At 40.5% G+C, this 27,881-nt stretch overlaps 1 protein-coding gene across 4 annotated transcripts in view; it reads left to right on the forward strand.

The window, feature by feature from the left end:
• The window catches only part of PTPRT (protein tyrosine phosphatase receptor type T), a 488,778-nt gene that overhangs the window by 419,050 nt on the left and 41,847 nt on the right, over positions 1–27,881 (forward strand). The window contains exons 16-20 of one of the 4 annotated variants that reach the window (XM_075059108.1): positions 7,230–7,277; positions 9,490–9,638; positions 15,892–15,969; positions 16,168–16,203; positions 25,503–25,690. In XM_075059108.1, the coding sequence (XP_074915209.1) occupies positions 7,230–7,277; positions 9,490–9,638; positions 15,892–15,969; positions 16,168–16,203; positions 25,503–25,690 (499 nt within the window). Of the gene's footprint in view, positions 1–7,229; positions 7,278–9,489; positions 9,639–15,891; positions 15,970–16,167; positions 16,216–25,502; positions 25,691–27,881 lie in introns of all 4 variants that reach the window. The other 3 variants (XM_075059132.1, XM_075059117.1, XM_075059124.1) reach the window with 3 other exon arrangements.

Raw genomic sequence — 27,881 nt, forward strand, 5'->3', positions numbered from 1 at the left:
CATGGAAGTAAGCTTTTTATAAAATGTAAGGTTTCTGACAACTAGGACTTGACGTTATCTCAGCAAACATCCCTGTTCCTGGAGTTGCCAGGTTCCGAGTGTCAGTTTAGACCATTGGATGATGAAGTGGTTCAGATATTCAGATCTAAATCACCTGTCCAGTCCTAATGACAATGCTGCATAATTAAGGCAGTTGTTAAGGTGCATGAAAATGCTTCACACATCAGTACTTCCAGAGCCATCTGTTGTCTAAAGATTGAGGGGCTGGAAAGTAATCAGGGCCAAGCTGTTTCTGCCATGATAATAGTTGTCTGAGGATTAGGAGGAGGGGGGACCGGATCACTGATCTGAGGAAAGAGTCCTGGAGAATTGAGTTGGATGCCTTTGCTTCAACCAGAGGGCTGGGAGGGATGGAGAAGGCAACTGTTACTGCTGAGAGAAACAGGTCACCCCTCTCCAGCTCTCGGAAGCAGCAGCTGTATCGCTGACCTAAACCTTTCCCCCAAAAGCAGCAACCTGCCAGACTTTCCAGGGCTCTGACATTGACAAAGTTGTCCAAAGGGCCACGTCTGCTCTGCTAACCCCTCCTAGTCTGCCACCCCTGGCAACCTCCTCCTTTGCCTCTTCCTACAGTTCATCTTTGTCTTCATCTTGTGACTTTGTCCTATGGACAAATCTGGAAGGTGTTCAGCAGGTCAGCAAAATGAATGCATTTATATTCTGCTCTTTTAGTGCAAGTTGACTGCTTTTTCGTATGAATTGATTTACATCCAAAGAACAGGGCAAAGAGTTAAGTATGAGGATCCCTATGTATCACTTGTTGGAGTGGTTTTGCTTCTCAATGGCCTGCCAGAAAATAATTGAAAGAGGAACCTTCCCCACTTGCTAAGTGTGTGAGGAGCCTAAAGAGACCACAATGAGCTTTAACTTTGCCCAATTATGTAATTGTAAATGCAGAGTAACTCCATTTCCTCTAGACTTCACACTGGTTCACCAAGAATGGAATTTGACCTTAAGTTGTCAGATTTTAAGAGAAGTTTAACTAAATGTTAAAGTACGGGATGGTTTTAACACATAGATGCTACTAGCTAGTTGCATTTCTTGCTACAACCTTTCCTTTTCTGCACATTTCTCATGAACTTCAGAAAAGTGCCCTCTGCACTGTTCTGTTGTTTTGCTTTCCTTACAACTAGTCACCACCATTGCCTGAAAAATTCAGTCCCCAGTTTTCCATTATAATTTTGTCTTCTTCCAGCAGGCAGGATGTGATCAGGAATATTCCCTGCTTTATTTTATTTCAAGATTTGTGTATTTAAAAAGATGAATCAACTTCTGAGCTCTATGTGACCCCTTTTTAAAACTGCACAACAACATTGCTTTAAGCAGTCAGCTGAGGATTACTCTGCTACAGAGAGTAAAGGTATCATTAAGCGGTCTCTTTGCTGTCTTGTAGTGGCTTCTGTGGATCAATATACTACAACTTTTTTCTCAGGGAACATGAGAGTGACTCAGGAAAAGTGAAGAGACAAACCTCTGAAGGTCACCCAAGCCTGAGGTTGCAATGAGCTTCAGCAGTAGCAGAAGCAAGTGATTTAATAAGCTTGAATATGGCAGATGTACACCATGTAGCATATCACAATAGAGAAAAGCCAGAGGTATATTCAGGCAAGCTTATGTGTTCATAGCAGCCAATTGAAGCACTCAGTGGAGATTTGAGCTCAGGATACAGAAATCATATACCTCCCTAGTACTACACCCAACATTTTTTGCATAGAGCTCATTCTTAGCTCTGTGCTTATGGCGTCACGGGTACCTCATCAAGCATGAGCTCTGCTAGCTGGAACATCACTATGGTAGAGGTAACATGTAAGCAGTCATCAGAAAATAAATACTTCCATCGTCAGGCTGTGCGTGTCAGCATTTTGTTTCAGATTGACATTTGGCCTGTACCCTAATCTGGCAAAACCAAGCTCTGTTTGTTTTGTTGTCCCCCCCCCCCGCTCCCCAAACAATAGTTGGGGTACAAGGGATGTTGCGGTAGTGAGGGAAGAAAGCAAGAGAATCCATGAAGGAGCATATGATGAAGTTTGATTGAGTTTCATGTTTCAAGTTTCACATGAAATAGGATGTTTCATTATGATTGCAGATGAAAATCTTAAACTGCTAAGAACTGTGTAGTTCTAAGCCAAAGCTGAGAGAAATTGCTACAGCCTCTTGTGAGCAGAGAGGTTTGATTTAAGTTTATTTGAAATCTTGTGAAAATAAGAGCAGCAATATGTATATATATAGATCTTTTAAATAGAATTGGTTTGCATGCTATGACCTTGTATGAATGTTTTAATCCTGAAGTAAAATTCAGTTGAATGAGTTACCAGTATCGAAAAGCAGGTTCTCAAATAGATCTGCTGGCAGAGCTTTAAATACGACCATATGGACTACATTGCTTTATTTTTAGTTTCAGTTTCTGGACTTCAAAGTTGTGCTTCTTAGAGTAATTCCCATCTGCTTTCAAATAATTCCTCTCAACCCTTTTTCATCTGCTGTACTGGCATTTCTTCTTGTTAGGGACCAAAATCTCCAACCCTAACTCCTCTAAACAGTTCTTAATGATAAGTCTAATAAAGTCACGGAGACTTATATCATGAGTAACTGGTTTTTACAGAGATGGGCCATAAGCATTGTGGTAATCTCTAGGCTGGAGTTCTGCCTTCAACCTGTCTTGTGTTCTGCTGCAATCCAAGACTGTAAAATCTGATTGTGTAAGATGGTTGAGTACCTGCAGCTTCGGTGAAACCAGTCAAAAATTCTGATTTATAAGAGCAGCTCTTTTAGCTATTTTGTGCATACATCGTTATGGGTAAATAGTTATAGGATTTTTGTGTAGCAACACTTCATTAAAAACTTCCTACAAGATATAGGAAGGGATATTACTGTGGCTGAAAGAGAAGGCCATAAAGATCTTTAACATGCTTTAAGTGGAAATATAAACCCAGGAGGCCTCTATTCCTAACTTGCTAAGTCATTGTGCAGGATTGACATCATTTTGTGTACCCCAATGTACCATCATTAAAATTTAGTTGCTTACAATTTGAGATCCTTGGACAGAACTTGGTTGCATGATGGGAAGAGAGGGATGCGGAATTAGGAGTTCCTGTCCTGGTGCACTCATTGCATCAGTGTCGCCAGGGTGATGCATGAACCGTTTCAGAGGAGTTACTCTGTATTTACACCAATACAAATGTTGTCTAAAGTCTGTACAGAATTGCTAGCTTCGTCACATTGCACTTAAGTTTAATGCACTGTAAGATATGATGTGCAATGTAAGATAGCAACCCAGCCATGTCTGAAAGTTTTTGTTTCTTTTCCTAGCTGAAGCTGTAAAACACAGACACCAATTCATTTGATTTAAAGGAGGTTTTGCATTTAATGACAGAGACCTCTTTTGCAACAGTATTTTCAACAGCAGCAACCCATATCAAGGCTTTATTCTTTCCTCACCAGGAAAAATAATGGAAATGTTTTCTGTGTGGGGGTTGGTTTTTTGTTTTGTTTTGTTTTGTTTTGTTTTGTTTCTTTCTCCTGGGCTGGGTAATGGTTGCAGAATGAAATTTAATCAAGAGTGATATCAGACCAGAGAAGTATTTCTAGAAATACATAGATTCATATATGTGTTACAAGAACTCAGTTCAATGTTATTTATAAGAAAAGGGCACTCAGTAGCCAATATGTTGTTTTCCTTTTCCCCTCAACTGATCAGAGTACTGAGGACAAGATTGCAATGTAGGAAGCCCCGTCATAATTTCATACCAATTTTAATTGTTGTGGTGGTTTCAGCCAGGACTTTCTTTTCATGGCAGAGGTTCTGTCAAAGGTATTAAGCTAAATTTATACTTGCATCTTCTGAAATAACAGGGTTTGTGCTGAATTTATTTCCACCGTCTGTGGGACATTTGAAAAGAAATAAAATGTTATTTTATTTATAGGCATACCTCTGTATAACCACATACATACATAAATATCTCCATATATTTCCATGGATGGTGGGATCTGCCTGCACAGGACAGCTTGCTAAATCAGAATTTTAAGAGAAACTGGTTTTCTCATTAGATGCTGGAAAAACAGACTCATCAATCAGTGCTTATGCCAGTCTAATGAAAGCAAATTTTAAAAAATGCAATTAAAATCCAGAAAGGAGGTGAGATTTTATTTAGAGCGTGTCTGTGTGGTGATTGCAAGCCTAAACTTTGCAGAGAGCAGTGTTTGCTGGCTGTTTATACCAGCATATATGTATACTGTATGGTTCTTATATGGACCTGTCTTGTCTAAAGTTTATGTGGTTGTTAAGTAAATGTCCTCCACAAATAGTGATTAAGTTGATCAAGTAAAGCTTAGAGAGCACAGCCCTACATTTCAAGACCCCATGTTTGTATACACACAGTACAAAATACTCAGAGCATCTTTTGACTTACATCTACGTTACATCACTTTCTGGTGTCAAGTAATGTTTGCTTTGTAAGTAAAAGTGGTGCGGCTGCTCCTCACTCCTCACTTCACCTTTACTCTGGTGAATTCCCTCTGCTCCTGCAATAACCTGCACTGAGTTTGGCTTCACCCTGGCAGGTGCTAAAAAAGTGCAAGTAAAGCTGTCTCCATGCTTGCCTGGAAGTGGAGGATTTGCCCTTGTAGCAGCTATAAGAAGCAGTAAGCTGCCTATGTGCTCAGGCCAGAGAATATTTCTCAGCTCTGCTGCGGTTACAGTCTGCGCAAAGGGAGCATGTGGGGAACTGCAGTTTTTGGCAGGACCATTGGAGCACGGGGAGGAGATACCCCACCTGTCAGGCTGCCAGAAGCTGTACTTCTTTTAACTCTCATTCCTCTTGCTCACTGTTTAAAGACCTCTAGTGACTGAGATTTCACAGCCCACCTGCCCAGTTGGCTTGAGAGATGGGCAGCCTCTACTGCATATGGTTTTCCTAAAGTTTAAAATGAACTGCCCTTCCCACAGGTTAGCCTTATTACTTTTTCTCAGCCCCTGTAAACAGGGAGAACAGCTTCCCTAAGACCTGTCAGCCCGATTTGATTTTCTTTTCTCTGGATTAAAGATCCATATTGCCTTTGGCCTTTGCTTGTAGCTCATGTTTTCTAGATTTACCTTTCTTGTTCTGCCTTGTATGTGTCCCTTTGGCACCCATCTTATTTGAAGTGCAGTATCGCAGCAGAGGCCTTAGTGATCCTTGGTCAGAGCAAAAAGATGACCTGTGCCTTGCAGACCATAGTGCCATGTATAATCCCTCCCTTATTTTTACACCAGCATGAAACTGTCTGTCAAATTGAGTTTGTGATCTACAGGTTTGGGGGACAGAGGTCCTTTTCAATAGAACTGCTATTAACCAGTGCTCCCAGTTGGGTATTGCACGGCTGATCGCTGCCTGCCTTAAATTTGTGCAGATTTCATCATAAATAATATGTATACTCCTAGCAGGCTGCTGCGCACAAATATCTAAAAGGAATTGTATTTTGTAGCTTTCTTAAATTGCATATTGAAAATGAGGGCAATATGCAATTCTTGTCTGTAGGAGGAAATTTCATGTTTAACTTACGTGATCTATACCTAATATCTAAATTACCTGTGCATGCAAATCTACATTATAGTGTATATAATCCATCCTTGTGAAACATCTAAAATTAAATCTGTCAACGTACATGTACAAGAGCTCTTTAGGAGTGGCAGTTACAAATTTAACATTCATGCATGTAAAATTGATATAAAAAGTTAGAGTTTGAAGCTGCATTTAAAATATAATCCCTGAAGTTTATCCAGACCTCTGCAAAACAGGAGTCTGATCCTGCAGATACTTCTAACTGAAAGTGTTGCTTAAGCTTTCTGATTAATGCCTGTGGCAGTCAATGGTTTGTACTTGATACTAAGCTTGCATTCCTTGACTGTTAAACTGGAACTCCCGCAATTTTAATATAGTGCTTCAGCATTTTATATCTATTCTCTGATAGGAGTAGAAGTTTGAAAAACAGCTGAATCAAGTCTCCCATCTTTTTTTTTCCCCCAAAAAAATTTCTCATTTAGTTGAGGTTCACTGCCAATAGTTCTTATCCTTGCTTTAGTTGGGTTAACTTCAACTGCCTGATTATACAGCTGGTTTCATTTTTTTATTCTGCTTTGAGCATCTTTCTGTCTCATCCCTTGTGTGTGTATAGTACCTGTAAACATCATCTCTTCATTTACAAACCCTCTTGAACTGAAAAGAGCAACCCAGTAAACCCCATCCAGGGACTCCTGTTTTCCTCTTGGCACACTGTCCTTACACTTAAATGTAAAACAGCCATTAATATCACCTTATTCACATTTTGACATTTCAGTCTCTTCACCCTGTGTTGATTGTATCAGACTTTTCTTCCAAATATCTGCCCGGTCCTTTATGTCTTCCCCTTTTCAACTGCATAATGCATGAGACGGAAGGTGTCTTCTCAGTGCCTGGTGACAGACTGTGCCAGGTACCCACTGGCAGCAGCCTGCGGCTGGCCCGTGATTGACACTAATGCACTGGTAGCAGTTTCATCTGAGTGTTGCAGTTGTTGTGTTTAAGGGAGGCTGGTCAGTAAGAAGAGCAGGAGCCGTGTCACTGATGCAGCTTGTCAGTGATCCACAGAGATCCCTTGAAGTGCCCTATTTTTGGAAACAGCATTTCTAGATAAATGCTTTTCCAATTCCAGAGGCATTTTGACATGCTGGGAAATAAACCTCTACCTAGCTGTGGGCTTAAGTCACATCCCTAACATTCTAGAAAGTGCTAGTCATTTGATTTTGTAATCCTTTCTATGAATTATAATGATGGTAAGGACCAAATAGGCTTAGTCCTGTGCTGCCACTCTATCCAGACATGTAACGGAGGCAGAAAAGGCACATTTAGAAACCAAGAGCCCCTTGATGTGTCTGGCATGCTTAGCTCTGAAATCCTCAAAAGAGATCTGTCTTCTTTTTCCTTCTAAATTTAGATGAAGAACTTTTACATTCTCGGAATAGAGAGGGAGAAAGGTTAAAAATGATAACACGCTGTTGAAAGAAAATAGTAGCGTTTTCAGATGCAGAACAATTTTCTGTGTGGCTTCTCTCTGAACATGCGTAAGCATTAGCTGGTCCACCTGCGAGCAGCCTGGTTTGTGTGTGCGAGTTAGATTGAGAACTTTAAACTCATGTCACCTTTTCTTTTTAGGCATTCAAGCCAATGTTTTAGGGGCCTCTCTGTCTTCTACAGGACCAGGTAGAACTGCTTTGCATAGGGCTTTTGTAAGCAGGCCTTTGGGGACTAATGGGCTTGGGTTTGGGGTTATTTTTTCCTGCCTAGCACATGCAGAAATGTTATTGCTCATTCACTGAAAGAGAAAACGAGTCTGCCAGTTCTGGCTCTTTGTAGCTTGTTGGCATCTCTGAAAAGATACCAGGCAATGGGATTTACAGATAATTATTTCCACAAATAATTTAATCTGGATTTAATAAGGAAGTCACCCTTTTTGACTCACCATTTTTAAACACCAGTAGTGGTCGTCTGTAATGGCTCACCCCAGCAGTCCAGAGTGCTTGTTATTAAGGACTTTGGCATTTTGGATTAGTGTTTCCCACTGAGAAATTTTAATTCCTGTTGCCAAAGAATTCACATAGCCATGTATGATTAGCAAATCTAAAGGATTAAAATAACCGCCTAGCAGGGTTAATACACTTCAAGACTATTGTTGCTACCTCAGGTACCACAGCACAAAAAAAGGGGGCTCCCATGGCTGCAGCTCATAGTTAATAAATCTGACTGTGCTGAACACTGGAAGCAGAGCTTTTAACATCATTAAATGCCAGCTTTTTGCTTCATCACTCAAGGACAGTTACTCTGTTTGCATCTTCATCTGCAGAAGTGGATACACCATGGAGATTTTGTGAGACCTAAATATGCACTCTGTAATTATGTTCCCAATTTGAATAGCTATGGTTTGAATTGAAACCACTAACTGTAAAAGCCTGGTGGAACAGATGAAACAGATGTATTTGTTCAAAAGTTTGCATCAAACATTGGACACTTCTCCATAAATCTGTGCTCTCCTGGTCTGGATTATCAGTTTGCCTTAAAATATTCATTTCCCACAGACACAGGCAAAGGTTTTTGTTCTCTTTGACCCTTCCTTGCAACTGAGTGTAACTGGCCTAGCTACCCATCTCACGAAGGGCTGGGGCTCAGCTGTGTGCTTGAACTTGCTTGTAAATGCCACTCTGACATGTGCTGTGAATAAATAAAGCCTGTTGGAATATGTTGCAAGGAATATCCTTTAAAGAATCTAATGAAGTTTAAAAAACGGGTAGTATTTACCGTAAGCATGTCATTTTAGTGAAGAAAAACCTCTTTGCAAAATAATTTAGTTGTTAGGATTTTTTTTTTCTTTGAGTTGGAGGAAAAAAAGAAAACTAAAGCTCCTTCTTACAGTAATCTCTTTTTTTCCCTTTTATTTTGTTTTGTTTTCTTATCTACGGAAGTAGTGTAAGCAAAGTTCTTTGCTGGTGCTAGGGATTTGTGTGATATTTTTTCAAGGTGCGGGTTGTAGAATGTCACACATTCATTTTTAAACAGTTTTGCTCTCTGATATGAATGAAGCACAGGGCAGTCAAATGTCAATGGAAGCTTAGCAGCTCACTTCTCCTGCTTCTCTCCATTTTCTTATTATTAGCTGTGTTTGCAAAAGGGGAGCCTCTTACGTTGTTGGCTTTGTTAGTGTTCTCAGAGCAGGCAGTGTTTCTGCTTTTGCCAATGTTTTTGACGTCTCCTCAAAATAACACCCATTTTCCCAGAACAGAGGCATATTTGAACATTTCTAAAATAACTTCAACCTTTAAATTGCCCCACCCTTCACTAACTGTTGATCCTCAGTGCAGTTCGGGTGTGTGTCAAAATTTAGTAGAGGCTGCTGTCCTCATTGCTCTGCTTGGGGACAGGGCAAAACTCCTGCTCCAGCTCTCAGGTTGCACAGAGTCAGGTCGCAGTCTCCACCGGGGCACTCAAAGAAAATCCCCGGTGCAGGTGTCCCCGGGGGTGGATGTAGATGTCCCATTTACCTCCTGGTGAGCCCTTCTGATCGCTGCCCTCATCCCGGGCCCTCTGCTCTTCCTGAGCGGCTGACACCCGCTCCAGGGACTTTACCTATGCCACCCTTGTCAAGGATGATGTAGCACTCCTACTGCTGGGGTGATGCAGGTTTGTGCAAGTTGAGTTACCGGAAGGGACAGCTAAGCTCAAAGACTGGTATCGCTATATTTATTGTGCTCCACAACAGTTATATTAAAAAGTTGTGGGGTTTCCTCTTGTGCGGCCTGCCACGTGCCCTGCATGTCTGACCAAGTGGGATAATTGTGGTTTTCAAAATATTTACTCATTGCTTTGTTTTTAATGAGGGAAAACTGACCTTGATTTCTCCCCTCTTCGAAACACCCTAAAGGAAGCTAGCCAAGAAGCAGAAGGAGACTCAGACCAGCACGCAGAGGGAGATGGGTCCCGTGGCTACTTCTGACAAGACCTCTACCAAACTCAGTGCTGTTCACAATGAAGAAGCTTTTTCTTCCAGCTGCCAAGATGTTAATGGATTCAGTAAGTTTAACTTGCTTGCAATGGATATGTCCCCTTTGGAGAGCTCTAGGTTCTTAAAAGGACCTATTCCTATGGGCACAATATTGAGGAGCTAGGAATGACAGTGATAGAGATCATTGCAAAAGCTCGATAGAAATCAGTAGTCTAAAATGTCTCTGACCCTGCCTCTATTTTAACTGTCAAATAGGTGGAGAGCATTCCTTCCAACTTTAAATCTACTGTCTATTCTAATAACTGCATCAGACAGTCAAAAAGGCACATGTTTATTTGTTCTTCAGAAATATTTTTTCCTTTGTGAGTAGAAGAGTCAAATCAAATCACTTAGCTGACTTGTAGGATGAAATAACATTTTCTGTATGAAATTGTTATGAAAGAAAGCATGGTCTCCTGTTTAGAGAACTGGAAAGACAGCACTTCTTCTTTCGTCTGTGTTCTCAGTTTATTCTTCACACGGGTTCAGTAAAACTAATCTTAGTTAATACTTGTAAATCACTCAGACCTCTGTAGCTGGAAGAGCAGCACAAAGTCATACTTTAGCCTCACTAGATCCAGATTGAGTGCATGGTGAATTGCATGGTGGATTTGTAACTTTTTCATATTAAATAAATTTTAACTTAGACACTATGGGAATGTCACTCCTTCTTTTGACACTTAGCCTGCTAGTTTGAACAGGGGACAGCTCTGAAACACAAGTATGTACTATAACTCTTTTGTCTTTCTTAAACATCTTTAGTGAAGTGTTTTTTCCCCTAATTAATAACATGGAAGTGCTTATGGTACAAAATATGTTTTATCATTGAAACCTTTCTTTGTAATCTCAGATTTAGTGGGACAGGCTGAGTGAATTCTTCTTTCCCCTCTATCTGTAGGTCATGTCAAATTCCATCTGCATGTGTTGCTTCTGCCACTCTGTGTAACATACCTGTGAGATGGATAAATAGGTGTTTGGGACCATCAAGTCTAGCAGTGAACACTTCTCTCTGATATTAAATTGACTTGAGTCAAGATCTAATTTTCTCAGGTGCTGAGTAGCTATATCTTCTAAAGAGACAGCAAGAGTTGTCAGTGGTTCATATCTTTGAAAGACAGGGTAGCAGAGGACAGCATTGTAACAGACATCCTAGAAACAGCAAAGGTAGCTTGTTTAAAATGTATGGGGAAAATGAAGTTTTTAACACTTTCTTCAGAGTCTGGATTTTTTAAACTTTGGGAAATTTCTTTTTTCCAACCAGAAAATAAGAGATGAGCTCGAAATGTGACCACATTTTTTTCCCCTTGGTATTTTGAGAGACTAACTAAAACAGCTGAGTCATTTACTTGAAATCACAACTATAGAAAATATGCTGTATCTAATTTTGTAAAAAAGCAACCCTCCAGGTTTCCTCTTTTTTTAATCAGTTAGTCCTTTGCTTGTCCGACATCACTGCAGATTTTATCACTACCTCCCTCTATAACACAGCCTGAGTCAAGTCATGGGCCGATTCTTTTCTTTTTTTCCTCTTCATATCCCTGAGAAACAATTACCAGTAAGCCTTCATGACTTCTCCAAACTTTTTACTGCCAAGTCCAGGATGCTGAGGTGTTGGAGGTAAGTTCTCTTCTGTGCAATAGTGTGCACGTGCTGATACAGGAATTTTGTGGGTAAAAGACTTTATTTTTAAAAGATTGCCTTAATAGAGTTTAATACCTGGGGGTTTCTATATGGGCCTACTCTAACTTTTGAACATAGCAGGATTACTTCTTTACCTTCCTGCTAACTAACAGAGTTTTATAGGGGGTTATCCATCCTAGCTTTTGAAATCAGCTGTCTTAAGCAGCAGTCAAATTCCTTCTTAAATTGTCCTTTTGCCTCCCAACAGTACATAGCATTTGCAGATATCTCATGATAGGTAGTCATCCTCTCCATCTTGACCCTCAGTTATGGGAGCCTGAGTTGACTGTAGCAGTGACATGGAAATACCCCTCTCCTTTTTGAAGAAAGTCCACCAGGAGAAGTTAAGTGTTTTCAAGCCCAAGATCACCTTGCTAGCTCACAAAAGCGATAGAATAAGACAGCTTGTCAAGTAGGATACCTCACAATTATTGAATGACTTGCAAACAAGTTTATGTCCAGACAACAGTGTCCTTGCAGGGCATGTGTCCTTCCCTCCAGTTTTTCCTTTCTGTCCTGACAATTTTAATGACTTTTCAGACAGAACAAATTCAGTGAGTCCCTATAGAAGCCTTTTTCTTCCCATAGTCTCTCCAGCTTGGCCACTGGTCTGCTCCTGCTACAGGAGGACTTTTGTTGTTCCTGGGGCCCTCCTGCTACCCCCCCCGCCCCGTTTGCTGCCTGTCTTGCTGCCTTACGGCACTGTCGCCCCACAGGGAGCTCCCACCTGACAGGTCCAGCAACTGTAAAGGGTGCTGCCTGGTGCTGTGCATCATGAAGGACAGCAGCTGCCTTTCTGCTTATCAGCCTCTCCATTTCTGAGGAGACATACACCTGGCTGCTTTTACAGGCAACTCTGAAAAAAGTATGCAGTGTAGTAATGGTGATTCTTTCCCCACTAAGAGTTACCATCCTCCTGTCTCTGCTGTTGGTAAAAATGCAGATTTCTTCACCTACTCTATCTCAGTTTTCAATATAAACTCATGTAAAAGGCATCATCCATAAAGTCATATTTGCATGCAGTGGAGTCCATTGTTGAAGCCAGTGCAGTGCTTAGGAGCACACAGTCCTGTTGGACATTTGTAGTTTTGAATTTTGTCATTCGGCAGAGGTGTTCATTAGCAAATGTAATTACATTCTGGATGATCTGTAGGCTCTCTGCTGGAACAGGGAGACCTCAGGTCTTGCTGAAAAGTGGAAGAGAATTGGGCATTTATCTTTCCTGGCCCAAAGAAAAGCCCCTCATCCCTCTTTCCATTCTACACTGTAACTCATTACTCAGACTGAATTCTTACTGGCACATACAGGATTTTAAACTGAAGAGATTTTATGGACTGAGCCTCTGTCTCTGACACCATATGGAATCAGAATACGTGTCTGCTGAAAAATAGATTAGTCCATGGCTATTCCAGCTTGTCTGGTTTTGCCCACAGGTCATGTGGAGGTGAAGCAGGCTTATCATAGTTGTTCATTTTCTCGAATATCTTGCTTTTTAAAAAATAGAAAAATATCCTAAATCCATTAAAGGTAGGTGATGGTACTTGCAGTGTTTGGGCCTGCTCCTCAGTTTGCAGGAATATTTGGAAAGCAGCAGTATTTTCCTCTGACTGGTGCAGCAGAGTCACGTGTAGGCATTGACTCTGTGCAGGATTAGTACGAAATGAGATGACAAACTGGAGACAAGATGGGCCTAAAGTTATCCACCAATATCTGTGCCCTGACCAGAAGGGTGTGCAAGGGGTTGTTACTGCACAGAAATTGTGCACAATTTGGCAGCCCGTCCATGTGATGGGAGAAGCAGTAATATGTCGTCTCAGCAATGATGCACTAATGTTATGTCCTGCACAAAGAAACTGCGCTTCTGGGTTTGCAGTGCTAAAATACCATGGAGCGGGCTTGTCCAAGAGAATGCTGTGTCACCAGCACAGCCATCTTGACATCCTTTGGGGGTTTCTGGCAGGAACTGTTTGATTCTGAGGATTTAATCTCTTAAAATGCAGCCAGTTTTGCTAGAGACTGATTTATTAGGGTGTGCTTAACTTTTGTGACATCTCAGTTTGGGAGGAGACAGCTTTCCAGACAATTTCAGGAGTGAGACTTAATACAGTTTAGGTAGATAGCTTTAACGTTACAGACAGAAGCACAGTTTGAAGATGGCATTTTGGAAGCTGTAGGGAACTGAGTTTTGCATTAGTGGGCACTACTGTACAGTTACTAAGTTAGTATGCTTTTACTAGCGAGAACACGGAGGTAAGAGGGAGATGTAGGTAAGTGGCACCCAGGTTGTTAAGGATCACTTTTAGCCAAGAAACATCTAAATTCACACTTTTCCATATCCTGCATGTTTTTGTGATGAATGAAATGTAAAGGTCTTCAAATTTGCAGTAAGTCACAACAGACAATTACATCAAGGTCTAGTTTTTGCTCCTATCCAATAGATAATTCTCACTCATAGTTAGGTTATGTGCTAAATGGAGTCCAAGGACTTGTAAGATCATGACCATGAGATGTTTTCTTTAATGAAAAATTCTAAAATGAATTTAAAAATAAAAAATAAAGCCAAATTTCATCAAAGGCATAAAAGGAAAAAATACCAAAATCCCTTTTACTGTTTTTCATGCTGCTTTGGGATTTTTGTGGGGTTTGCTAGTTCAGAAAACCTTATGAAAAGTAAGGGAGAATAATTTTCAGAATAGGAAGGAGCCTACACCATTCTGCGTGACTAGAGGGATCTGTGTGGCCTCACATGACACTCCAGGGAGCATAAAGAAAATTTTAAATGAAGTCTTAATCTGTACCCTGACGTGAAATCCTCTGTGGAAGTGTTTCCTGTGATTGCACACACTAGTGCTTTAAAAACCTCTGGTTAGGTAGCAGCACTGTGTACACATCTCTTGTTACAGAAGCCACTACCAGAATGATTTTGAGAATGAGCTCTCCAAAGCTTTGGGAAATTTGTTTTTTGGTGTGTTTTCTTCCACTTTTTCTTCTAAATAAATAATCTAGAATTTACCTCCCTGTCTCACAAATATGGTTCATTTCATAAACCTCAGTTGGTAACATTTTTAATCAAACTCATTGAAGTGAGGTGTGTATCTTCAGCTGCCTAAGTAATTTATCGTTAGCAATTCCTGAAAAGGCAGTATGGCCCAATGAGTTCTTTTATACTCCCAAATTTCAGAAAAACCAAGTCCTGCTCCACGCCCTGACTGTTGACTTGCTCTGTGACTTGGGCAAACAAATTACATTTTTTAGACCTTATTTTATACATCTGCAGAAATGGCTGTGTTCCAAGTACAGTAAAGAGAGGGTCTGATTTAAGCTGACACACACAGGGGAGAAAGTGTAAGAGGCCCCAGATGAGAGATGCTTTATGGTTTGTATGCAGCAGGGGCAGAACTCCAGCAGACTAAGCGATGAGAAATTTGATTATTTTAATGTGTTTTCAAGTGGTGTAAGTTTGAAAATATGACAGGAGAATGTAGAACGAGAATGAGTTCATTTACTGGTTGGTTATACACTGCTTAGGAGGTAATTTGGCAGACTTTATGAAACTCCCTAGACTAGCAACTTCTTTGGTTCACCCCATAGAATAACTCGAAATTTTTAAGTGGTGTTTGCTCTAGGGAGACAAAAATCGCTTCTGAAAGTACTTTGATGTATTCTGAGTTTTATCTATTTCTATTGGATTATGGAATGATTTTTCCTGTGTTATCTATTGTCATCTTTCTGATGTACTGAGATTTGTATTAGCTTGTTTCCCAACATTCTGAGGAGGAGATGAATAAATACCTGTAACTCTAAGAGTGAATGCAGAATGATAACAAAAGAATATGCCTTCAGAAATGATGGATTACCATAAGAATGTACGTGTATGCTATTGTAGATATAAACCAGCCTCATAAATTTACTATCAAGAAAAGAATCTACTGTGAAGATGTTGAGTCCTGGCTCCTTTCCATAAATATTTGATTAATACAGAAATAATTTGGGGATTCTTGTCCAGAGAAAGCTAATGCTTTAATGGGAGAAAGCAGGGATGCTTGTCCTGCTGAAAGAACCCAACTCACAGGGGAAAGGATTATAGGATTTGCTATGAACAGTCCTGGGTTGAAGAACAAGTCCCTTGTTATCGTGTATTGTTTTAACAAAAAAATTTGCTACCTTACCTGTGTATTTTTGTGGTACTAGTGTACATTATATTTGAGCAGGCTTATTTTGCTGTTAATACTGCATTTGATTCTCTGTATTTTAGGGGTTGTTTTTAAGGATCTTTCTCCTAGAGACCAAAACATAAGTTTGTTCCTTCAGTTAAAAAAAGGATATCTAGAATATAGTCCTATATGTGTATCCCGTGTAGGAACACACTGATTTACAATAACTATAAGACTATATTTGGGGTCTGGAGTGCTTATATTAAAGAAAATCCATCATGATGACAATGTAATAAATGTAATATGCATGTCGAGATGAAAAATATAATTCATTTTGATAAGCCTTATATATCCCATATTACTGTGTTCTTTGAGGAACATTCTCCCTGTTCTCTTTCTCTCTCTTAATATATGTCTAAAGTCTTTTCCTTATGTCTTTCCTACCTAGCATCACCCTCTCCTTGTTCATTTTCTGTCCAAAGCAAAACCCTTCAGAGCAAATCTTTGTTGAATTCCTACTACTCAGGTACTAGTGCCAGACTTTTCTTTCATTTCTAAATTTTCTTTGCTTTTGTATGTTTTCCAATATGACCTATAGACTGAATCTTCTGAGTGTGAGATACAGCTAACCTTGTTTTCATTTTTTGTAACTTTTTTTCCTATTGATCTTCTGTTGATTTCCATTGATCCGTGTCGTGTGGGTGAACGGAATTCCATCTCAAAGTATCATCAGACACTGTTCCATCGACCACGCTGTTAGGTAAGAAGACAGGTATGGTCTACTGCACTTCATTGGAGAGCAAACACACTCGTATCTTGACGATAACTTGGAGAGAGCACAGTTAAGTGGCTGGGCTCCAAAATCATAATCAATCCTGTGGTCATGTGTGTTGTGTTAATTGGAAAGTCTTTTGTTTTACTCATGCCTTATTATTGCTATTAATTGATTTTTATATTTTTTTTCAAGGAAGGAACAGTTCAAAAATTAAGGTTTAGGAAGTATTTCTTGTTTCTGTGAATGGGATTTGACATTCTGGGCCAAATTCCCACATGCCGCCTTGCCTTTGGCTTAGTTTTGACTCATGTACATGGTTGTGTCTGTGCAGCTGGCATAGGATCATAGAATGTTTTGGGTTGGAAGGGACCTCTAAAGGTCATCTAGTCCAACCCCTCTGCAATGAGGAGGGCTAGCTTCAACTACATCAGGTTGCTCAAAGCCCCATCCAACCTGACCTCGAATGTTTCCAGGGATGGGGCATCTACCACTTCTCTGGGCAACCTGTGCCAGTGTTTCACCACCCACATTGTAAAAAATTTCTTCCTTATATCTAGTCTGAATCTACCCTCTTTTAGTTTAAAACCATTACCCCTTGTTCTGTGAGTGAGGCTCAGCTACATGTGCCTCAAGGCTTGTGAATATAAGCAAGGATTTGCGTGTCCAAAGCAGGTGGGAGCCTACAGTTTTGGACTCAGTTGCAAGTATAGAGGTTATTTGGAGAAATCAGAGGCTGGGTTTGGGCAAGTGGCCCCACCTCATTCTGTGTATGCTGAGAGTTAAATGCTAAATATTCAAGCAGTCTGGTATAGATTTGAGAGGATAATAAAAAGGCAGGTTCTGGGAGGCAGAGGCTGTTCCATGGCTGCTGGTAACTTTAGAGGGAGGTGCTAGTGTTCAGCATCTCTGAAAATTAGCTTTTCTTGTTCAGATGATAAATAAAGCATCCAGTGTGCAGCTCTTAGCTTTTAGATTTTTAAAAATAATACATTTTTACAGTAAGTTAACAGAGACAGCAAAATTGGCAGAAACTGTTAGCTCATAAAAGAAGTTATCCAGAAACTTACTGGAGGTGTACCTTCAAAAGTGAGTAATAACAGCCTACAACTTCAGGCTCTCCCTGGAGGATGCTGCCCGCGTGTGGAATTTGAAGAAGGCAATTCCTCTGCTATGAATCAGAAAGATGATGTGTGGTTGATCGGAATCTAACCAATGGTATTTATCAGACCTGTCATTTTGGATTATCTACAGTAAATGTTCACTTCCAGACACAGTAATCTACCGTGGCTGCTTTAAACATTACTCTGAGCGTGTTGAAGGCCCACAGACCAGGAAGAAATTACAACCGATCGCATAAGTGCTCTGGCTTACAGACTAACAGCCGGGACACAGAGGCTTGGAGGGACTGCCACAATACACACATTTATCCTGCTATCTATCAAAATGCTGATGGCAATGAATGAGCCCTCTGTTAACGAGGTGGGGAAGGAAAGTAGTCCTTTTTCAGAAGGTTTGTTCTCGTTTCCCAGAGACTCAGTATTGTCAATAGAAAAGTCTAAAGGTAGATTTATCTTTTGGCTATACTTTAGAAACAGGGCCCAGACCTGCACTTTGCTGGAAGATGTCAAACTGCTCTCAATCTGGTAGTCGGCATCTGTGAAAACCGGACCCTCATTTGAGGGAGCTGGTTTCCCCTCCCTGTTCCAATACTGAGAATTACAGTGTGAACTGCATACTTCATAATACGAAGCTCAAGGAGCAATAGACAGATTCAGTCTGTACTTCTTCTGGGAAAGCAAACGCCAAAAAAGCCCCCCAAATTTTCAGAATCCCATATTTTAGAGAGGAAAAAGAGGAAATAGGAATTAGACTGGTCTTGTGCTTATGTATTCAAAACTCTTTCAAACTTAACTTCTACTAACCACTATATCTGAGTAAGGATTAATATCCCTGGTTTACATGTGGGAAGTTAAGTATAGAGCACTTTTAAGACATGATTTACACAGAGTGGTCACCCCCCCCAGTTCCATCTGAATTTAACAGCCACAGGTGCTGTGAAACAGCCCTTGGCATTGAAGAAATTTCTATCTTGTGACTTAAAGACAAATTAAAACCTTGGTGTTCTGGCTTCTTGGACAGATTCACCAGACATTGGATGTTGCTGTATGAGCAACGTAAGTTTAATTTTTGACGTTTATTAATATTCTTTCCTGGGAAAGAAAAAGAGATCTTAAAAAGGGCATCAGTCATCCCACTACCAATATCTGTCTTTGGGCACTACCTGCAGTTCAGTGCTATTTGTTCCCATCTGTTATGCCTTCTGCTAATAAATGTTCTGTATCTGCAATAGTGGATGACTCCCTAGGCTTGGCTGTGACATGATTTGTTGACAGTAAGATATAGGGGATTTTCATTTTGCCTCTACCCTATCCTGTGCTTGATTAATACTGGTTTATGTAATGCATGTTTTTAGCTCTGTAGTTTTCTCTTCCAGTTGTAGACAGCTCTGGATTTAAATGTTTTGCACAAACATCTTCATTAGAGAAGTGAGTATGTAATACTAAGAAATAAAGGAGGTGGTTTTCCATATTTTTAAAATTTCAGTAAGGCCCACATGGTACCAGTACTGTAAGGCCTGAAGAGGAGGTAGTTCAACCTTAGAGGTCATTTTTGGAGAAAACCTGCGTGGCTAATAGCTCTCAAAGATGTTCAGCAGATGTCATCAAGGGAGTCTCTTCAGGGGAACCAGCATGTCCTTCCCTTGCATCCCTTAACATCTCCTGGCAGTGTGTAAGGACATTTACCCTTGTTCTCATTTCAACTGCTCAAGAGGATCCTAACAGCAAGAGTTGCTGCCCTCCAGAGAGGATGAAGAGGGCTGCAATACCTTATAGTTCCTTGCAGATAGGCAGAACAAGCAGAGAAAGCTCGCTGTCATGAAGTCTCACGCAAAAACTGGCTTGTGTTTAAAAATACACAGAAATTTGCCCTGAATTTCACTCTTCCATAGGTTGCATGGGCTTTTGCCCATGCCTAGTCAATCTGCTGTGGGTATATCCACAACCTAATGTTTGAAGAACTAAAAAGATACTAAGAAGCTGATACTGCTTCATTAGCAAGTGTCACCATTACTGGCTTCTTAAATTGCAGGATGGGTTGGTTTTTTGCAACAGAAGCTCAAAAATCAATGGCTTGATCTGTTCAGTTGTATCTGTAGCCTCCCAGGCCATGTCAGCCTCTAAGGACCTGTGGGAGAGGCTTTCACATCAGTTTGCTGTGCTAATGTTGGCCTGCAGCAGAATGATCAACAGAGGCGCATGCCCTTGTAGGCTGTTACTTGAGCTGAATTTCTCTTAACATTTCTTTCTGCCTGCAGATGATCAGGTGGCTTGGAAAACTCTCTCTTCCAGTCTTTAGTGGCTTCTAGTTTTGTGTGCTGTTTTGAATTTGCCAATAGTTTTTCAGCTGTAACTAATGAATTGCTCTGTGAGGTAGGTAGATCTGACAGCCCCTTTTCACCAAGGGGGCAGAGAGATTTGACTTGGTGAGGTCCATGCATTTGAAGAGCTGTGCCATTACGCTACGCCCGATAGTCACAAGTCTTAGCCCACCTCACCAAAGCACCATCCTTACATCTTCAAGGGGATTTTCTTCTGTGCTAACTGATGAAAAAATGTATGCAATAGTTTTTATAGGATTAGAATACAGTTGTGTAAGGTGTTTACCAAGCGATTATTAAAACTCTTGTTAGAATCTAGAGAAAATTACTTTTTTTTGGCTTTTTTTTTTTATGCACATGTGGCTTCTTCATAGCCTTTGAAATGAAAGATGCATCCTCTGCTCTCTGTCAAACCTGGTGTCAGAAGGCTTTTTGTTAAGGAACGTGCCTTTTTATAGCTCAGTTGATCTCATTAGACAAATGATGTTTTGACTTTGGTTTGCCATACCACTGTTTGTATTGTATATAGCATATTATAGCTGGATATTTGTCATATAATAAAGCCTTGAAGCACACAAAAAACCAAATTAATGTTACCAGCTTGCACCATATCCCTAGTGTAAGGGGAAGAGATATTAGCCATGCTGTAGTCATCCTTGGAAGATGTCAAATAATTGACAACCCTTACTCTAGTGTAGAGAGACTGGATATGTGTGTAATTGAATCCATTACAAATACCACTCAATATAATTTATTTTGTGCAAAGGATGCCTTACCATGTTACACACTTGCCAACGCTAAGAGAATGAAAGTATAAACAGAGATGATAGGCCTGTTATGTCAGACACAGAAAGAATTCATGGATATTAAAGCAGAAGTTTTGAAAGAAACTTCTCTACATATACAAGATGACATATCAGTGCAGCATTGCTTTTAGGTGTTGGAGGCATAGATTAGTTTTTTGGTCAGAAGGCAACATCATACTCTGTCCAGATATCTATCTCTCAGGCTAACAAAACTACATTTATGAAACAAGATGACATCTATAAAAGGATCTAAAGTTTCAGTCCCCAAAGCTGCGCTGGATGAGCAGGTGCCCTCCCACCAGCCTTACTGGGACATTGCACAGGGGTCTGATCATACAGAGCCACTTTCAGGCTGGGAATCTAATTTCTCAGCTGCTCTTCATCTTATCTGTGACATCTGTGGAGGAGTTTATCAGTTTTTCTGTGGAAGGAGACATATTTATTTTACTTGTCTGGGTGGCAACAAAAGCATATAATACAAGGTGTTGTAGCAGGAGGCAAGCAATAATATCGCAGCCTCAGGGTTATTTGTCAAGTGGGGAAAGATGCCACCTAGCTGGCCTCTGCTTCAGCTTTTCTCTGCATGCTGGCCTCCATTATGTTTCTCCTGGCAGAGTAGAACCTCACAGCTTACGTCAGCAAGCTCATGATTATTTCTCCGGCAAAGAAGAGAGTCACAGAAGCAGCATTTCATAAGCAGGGAGAGCTTGTGAAAGTTAAAAGCGGAGTCAACATTGTTAAATTTGATTATCTGCAGTTATACCCTCAACAGATAAGCTGAGATGCCTGGAGAGTTTCCCAATCAGGCTAGTTATGTGAGAGCCAGTGAATCATTGATTTAACATCTTATACAAAATTTCAGGATATTCTGTGAACTCTTAGGCTGATAATGGAAGTGTCAGCTTCCAGAAATCAAAATATCTGTGTTGGCAACAGACATCTTAGTATGGGGAGTAAGACTGTTGAACTAAAAAGGGTTAACAAACAAGCTGACAACATATTTTGCTATTGCAACTGCTAATATTAGAAATGATCCTCTTACAAACAGCATGTTTCCAGCAACGTGCAGAATACCTGTTTTATTTACAGCTGCACAAACAGAACTGTGGAAAATTGGAAATGGTTCTAGGAAGGAACCAGAGCCCTGAACAGCCTGCCCTAATGAGACTTCAGAAGCTCTCAATTGATTTACTTTATCAAAGGGAAACTGAAGAAGTGATTTGATCAGTGCCTGCATGGGTCAAGATTTCAAATGCTCAGAGGGCTCTTTAATCTAACAGGAGGTATAATAAGATTCAGTGCCTGCAAGTCAAAGCTAAGCAAAAATCAAATTGCAATTAAGCAATGTTTAGACAGTGAGGGTAATTAACCATTGCCACAACTTTTGGGGTCAGAATGGAATCACCATCTCTTGAAATGTTTTAATTCCGATTATTTCTTGGAACTGTATTCCATCTTTGATATGCAACGAAATATGGTGGTAGGTGTTCCTATCAACAAAACAAGGACATATGACTAGAAATAAGATGTGCATATGAAGTATAATCCAAAAAAAACCCTCATGCACGATTCGGTATGTTTAGTAGTTTCTGAGTATTAGAGTGAATTATTTCAAACATCTTTAAAAAAAAAATTCTTTTCTTGATTTGCTATTGTCACTGAAAGCTCATAAAAGGCATGCATGCTTTAGAGGCACTGCCGAAACTTTAGTGAAAGTCTTGGCCAATTTGAGTCCTATAAACTCATCCTCATTTGCAAGGGAATGGGGGCATGTTTGTCAGAAAGGGACAGAGAGAAGGGACTACGGAAGATGGCTGTGACTTGCCTTTAGTGCAACACTTAAAGCAGAACTTTGCTGAGGGGCTGGTATTTTTGTTGTCCTTTCCAGTATTAACGGTACGAAAAGGAATGAGATGTGGTTTATAGCTTCAACCTGCAGGAAAAGCAAAGCCTGTTTGCAGGCCCTCCAAAGACACTTCTGGTTGATTGTCCTAGTGAGAGATCAGTTTGCTGCTACCTCCCCTCCTACCTGCACTTTGAATTGTTCACAAAATTGCTGTAAACAGCACATCTTGAGAGAAGGTGTCATCCCTTGTGTGAGTGCCTCATTAACCATGCTTAAGTTCAGGCTCATAGTGTGATTAGATGGAGAAGGAACAATATGTTTCTTGCATCAGGCTTTATTAGCAGAACATATGAATGCTAGGCTTGCCTCATACATAGCAATTTGTCTCCATAAAAGCCCCTCCACTCTTTCCTTGGCCCAGATAAAATGCTGGTGGGAATAACTGACAGCTGTCCTCAGCTGGTACAAGTGTTGGGCTTGGGTTTTCTTTCAGGTAGTGCAGAGGCCATTGAAGATGTGTTTGTCACGAATGTCCAGAGGAGGTGATCTGCTGCCTAGTTTCAACTCTGTGTGTAATAGGGTTGAGAGTAGGATGACCCAGATTGTGTGACACTTCTTTTTTTTAAAGCAGAAACACTTGGCTGGGTGAAAGGCACACAAACGGTGTGATGCCATGGACCATGCTGCAAGAGCTGTTACTACAATCAGTGGGTTTTGTACCATTTTTTTATCTGTCTGACCAAAGAGATGAGAAGCACAGTTGTCACTATAAACTTAAAGGCCAGAGTCAGATCCCTCTTTACTGCAGAGCAGCTTCTTCTGGTTCCAGATTCATAATGTGGGTACCTACTTTGAGGGAAGTTATTCTGGAAAGGGGGGGTTACTGCTTTCCTGGTTTTCACCTCTCCCTGTGATACTTCTTTCCAAGAAGAGAGCCAAGTATACTAGAATTAAAGGATCTGATGAAGAGAGAAATTAATAATTGCCTGCAAAGGAGCTGACTGATCGGAGCTACATTTTACAAGTAGCCTGTGCTCTGCTTGTGCCCTTACCGTATTAGCACTAGAACCGCACATTAGTTTTAAGACTCCCTCTCGAATAGGGATATTGTAATGTTTTTTAATTGGGGCTGATAAAAATGTGGCATTACTTGCAGGCTCGTCGGAGAAGCCAATTGTGAAATTGGGTTTGTATTAAACCTAATGATGGAAAATTAAGCATAGTACGTCTGTTGGAAATGGTCCGCGATAAAAATCTTCTCCTCTCCATTACAGGAGGTTAATAGGGAATAGGGGAGGAAAGATGCGCTGGGAAAGCGAATCCAACTATGGGAATTAATAAGCCTTGAAATTCCCTCTGTTCAGAGTTCTCGCACCGTCATTAGTTGGAGCATTAGGGATGTTTATACAAATGCTTTGGATGTTACTCTTCCTTAAATCCCAAATTTATTCACATTTTGTATGTGAGGGTTGCTTTGCTAGAGCCGTAGCTCTGTAAATCTCTGAGTGTCCTGGGAATGTGACTGTGTTCGTGTGAACCTGGGATCCAGAAATCCTTAAATTCAGTAGCCTAATCTTCAGAGCAGATGATCACTTTGTGCTAATTTATTTCAGAAGCAGCAGGATGTGTTCAGCATCTCTGATAATTCAACCACCAGACTTATTTATCTCACCCTGGAGATCAGCTAGCCCTGCAGCAGTGTCCACTGCTGGCATTCCTTCTCATAGTCCTGCAACTTCAAAACAGAGCATATGCCTGTCTTGATATCTTCCCCCTAATATAACAGTAAACCAGCTAAAGCATTATGTGTCATGTTTTGTCATGTCGTTGTTTTGCCAGCTGCTGGGAAGGCAGTCTAATGCCCTCATCTGTCTGCTCCTACCCACCTTTGCAATGAGGGACGCGGCAGAGATCCTGACTGCTGCTGATCAAAACTCCATGGTGATTTCTCAAGGATAGCAACGTTTACAATAGCATTCTGGCCATATTTCTGCCTCACAAAAATCACCCTGAAATTGCAATTTGATTTATTTAGTCTTTATCCCTTCAAAAACATGACTGTGGTATTGCTGACAAGGGATAGTGTTTAGGCTCTTTGTCAGTAAGCTTTCTGTAAGAAACAAGCCTTGGTATGCAGTCCTAAGCGGGTTTTATGAACAATCTGTGGGAGATATGTTTTCTGTTTGCTAATAGTTTGGGTCTGGGTAAGACCAGAACGAATTGATGCAGACTGTTAAGGCCTGTATGTGCGAAAGGACCCGAGTATCTCAGATGCCTGTAAGCATAGGAAAAACCAATGGTTTATTTAGCCAACTGTTTACCTTTGGTCAATTCTGCTAGATAAGAAACGGAATTTTTCATTTAATCTGAGTTTCTGTTGTTAAAAATAAATATTGTGACAGTCAATTGTTTGGTTATTTAAGTTCTTTTCTATTAGTTCACCAGGAATATTTTGCTGTCTATATAGAGTTTTGCTGGGGATATGAGAGGTTACAATTCCATCTGCATAGTGACAGAGATTTTTTTTAATCCATTTCTTTCAAAAAGAACCTTTTTCTGTTATGTTTACATATCTGAAATTTAGGTTTCTGCATGCAAGATAACTATTTTTATACTGGTTTATTATTTCTGATAATATTACATCTTTGTAATTGACATGTAAATTTTAGGCCTGAACTAGCCAAGCAGTTTAATTTGCCTCTAACATCCTGTGTGACTTATTTGAAATGCTAATAATTTGTTTCCTATTAACTTGGGCCCCTTTCAGTTATCTCATGCTGTACACCCGAAATCCCGCTTGAATATCTTGCTCATCTCTATGTATCTTTGAGTCACGTTCTTTGCAGGTTTGTGAAGAAAGGTATGTAATTCAACTGGAGTCATTACACAGAGCTCACCCTTACAAAATGTGCGATTTCACTCTATGTGCTGTACCCTCATTAGCCTGATTGGCTATTTACTCTTTTCCTATCTCTTTGGGTTTGTCTCCTCGACACAAAAAAAAATATTCAAGTGTGATTTAGTCTTTCTAGGCAGCTGTAGGCAAGTGTGTGTTTCCTACTTATTTTTTTACTTTCTTGTGCCTGCACCAGCCTACGGGGTGGTGAAGAAACAACTAAACAAACGGAGCAAGAATGAGAATGGCAATACCAGATAGGTGAAAGCTTGTTTTGCCTCCCTGTCTTTAAAACAGACAGTAGCCATGGAGAGATGACCCAGCCGACCCTGACTATCCAGACCCACCCATACCGGAGCTGCGAGCCGGTGGAAATGTCCTACCCCCGGGGGCAGTTCCAGCCAGCCATCCGAGTGGCCGACCTGCTGCAGCACATCACCCAGATGAAGCGAGGACAGGGCTATGGATTTAAAGAGGAGTATGAGGTGAGAGGAACCTTCGCTCACAGAAATGAGTAGAGAAGTTGCACTCGCAAAGGCTAGATGCTTGGGAGGGGAGGAGAACTTTTTAAGAGCTTCTTTTCCTTAATTTACTTACCCTCTTAATCCTTTCCTTTCTCCATCTCATTTCTGTTTATGAGGGTAGGATTTTACAGCGCTAGCAATCCTTGGTGGTGCTCTAGTCCAAAGAAAAGGTGTTTACTACAGCAGTAAGATAATGACATTGTGCTCATCCGTTAGCATGTGCCCTCTCTCCCATAAAAAGCAGACAGTAAATATTTAACAGGTGCTGAACTCAGTGAAGGACTTGGAGTCCCATAGTCCCTTACTTCTTGATGTGCTTTTGCTGACAATAGTGCAAGCCAAGCTTTAAGAAATGGAAGGGTTTTCACTTGAGCTTTTGGGGAGCTCCAAATACTCTGTAATGATTGATCAAATTAAATCACAGCGTAATGACCTGAATGCAGAATTGTAAAAAGGCAAGGGCAGGAGCCTTGTGTACCATAAATGAAGGTGGAGTTTTCTGGTGTGCTCAAACCTCTGGCTCAGAATACGTTCAACTGATGTACTCTTCCAACTCCATGTGAGGAGAGAAGCAAAGAGTAACCTGCAAAAATGAAAGCAGCCCTCCTCTCCCCACCTCTTCCCCTCAAGCTGGGATGACCAGGAATGCAATCCAAATGACAAGAAGAAACATGACACTGGGGAGGAGTTGGAAGAGGAATATACATTTAGAGCAGAGAGAACAGAAGAGGGAAATAGCATCAAACATATGTGAGACTTTGCTCTCGCAAGCAATAATTATAATGAATGTAGTAAGCTTGTGGGAAGGCAATAAGCAATTAATATGCATAGTGGCATTAAAGCTACTTAAAAATAACATAACAGCTGTGAAAAATAAGTTACTTAATGAAAACAGCTCACTTTTCCACGCTGCAAGTAAGAGTCCATGGGGTTTGTACCATTGAGGCTGGGTTTTGCTGTAATTGAGAGGCAATCTTTTCCTGGTTGTCACCAGGGAGTATTTTTTTAATCAGATGGCATCAAAGACTGTCACAACAAATGTTTCTGGTAACTGTATGTTAACCAGGTCTAGTCACTCATGCCCCACAATCAAGCACACTAATTAAACTATCAATACAAAGAGCTCTGTTTAATATTGAAAAAGGGTAATAATTCTCTTAGGAGATTTACTTAGCCCCCCCTTGGCCTCCATTTCCATGAATAGTACCCACAACTACATTCTGCTCAATTACAGATGCCCTAAGATCTCGTTTTTGATGTTCAAGAAGAAAACAGGTGCTGGCATATATGTAATTTTCTGGCACTGGCATTGGTAATTATCAAAATAGCACATTAGCATGAAAAATGTCAATACAACTTTCAGCTCCACAAGTTCTGCCTTTCCCAGAAAGTGCTATCCACATACGTATATAATAACGATGACATTATATAGATTTGCATAATTCCTTTCTTTACAAAAAATAGCTTGGAGAATGCCACATCTCTCAAATCACATGCACTGTTCTACCCTTCAGAGGTAATTGCCTGAAGTAGCAGTCATTTTCGATGGTGGAATTTGGTTTTTAGAGCATGGGACACCAGCAGTGCTTCAGCTCCAAAAAGCTTTCAGCCACCACCAGCAATACCACAAATGCGGGGAGGATGTCAAGGCGTGTTATAACTCCTGGGAGGTGGGAGGTTTAAGCTGGCTAAGAGCGGTGTCTCAGACTGGAATCTGGAGGAACACAAAGCTGCAAAACTGGCTTTGCAAAAGGTTTTGCAGAATGGTTGATAAAATCATAAAAAAGGATTTGATGTCTCTTTTAAAATATGTTTTCATATACTACTATCAGTGTCACCTCCAAATATGGTTTTTCTTCTAAGGAGCTGATTTTCTACTTTGCAAATTGATAGCATAAATTACAGCCTATTTAGTGACGTTACCAAATAATTTTACTCTCATGAAAAATCACTTTGAACAGAGAGTATCAGTCACACGTGACAGTCTCTTATCTCTGTACATTCCCATCTCCACTGAGTAACCTGGAAATTGCCTTCCATATTTGTTTAAAGTATACCTTCACCTACAGACTATTGGAGCCTAGGCAGCATGTTTTACTGAGGGCATCCAGAAGAATATTTCTGGTGCTTGCATCTCGCATGTAACTCCACA

This window comes from Buteo buteo, chromosome 2 (assembly GCF_964188355.1).
Source record: "Buteo buteo chromosome 2, bButBut1.hap1.1, whole genome shotgun sequence".
NCBI classification, from domain to species: Eukaryota; Metazoa; Chordata; class Aves; order Accipitriformes; family Accipitridae; genus Buteo; species Buteo buteo.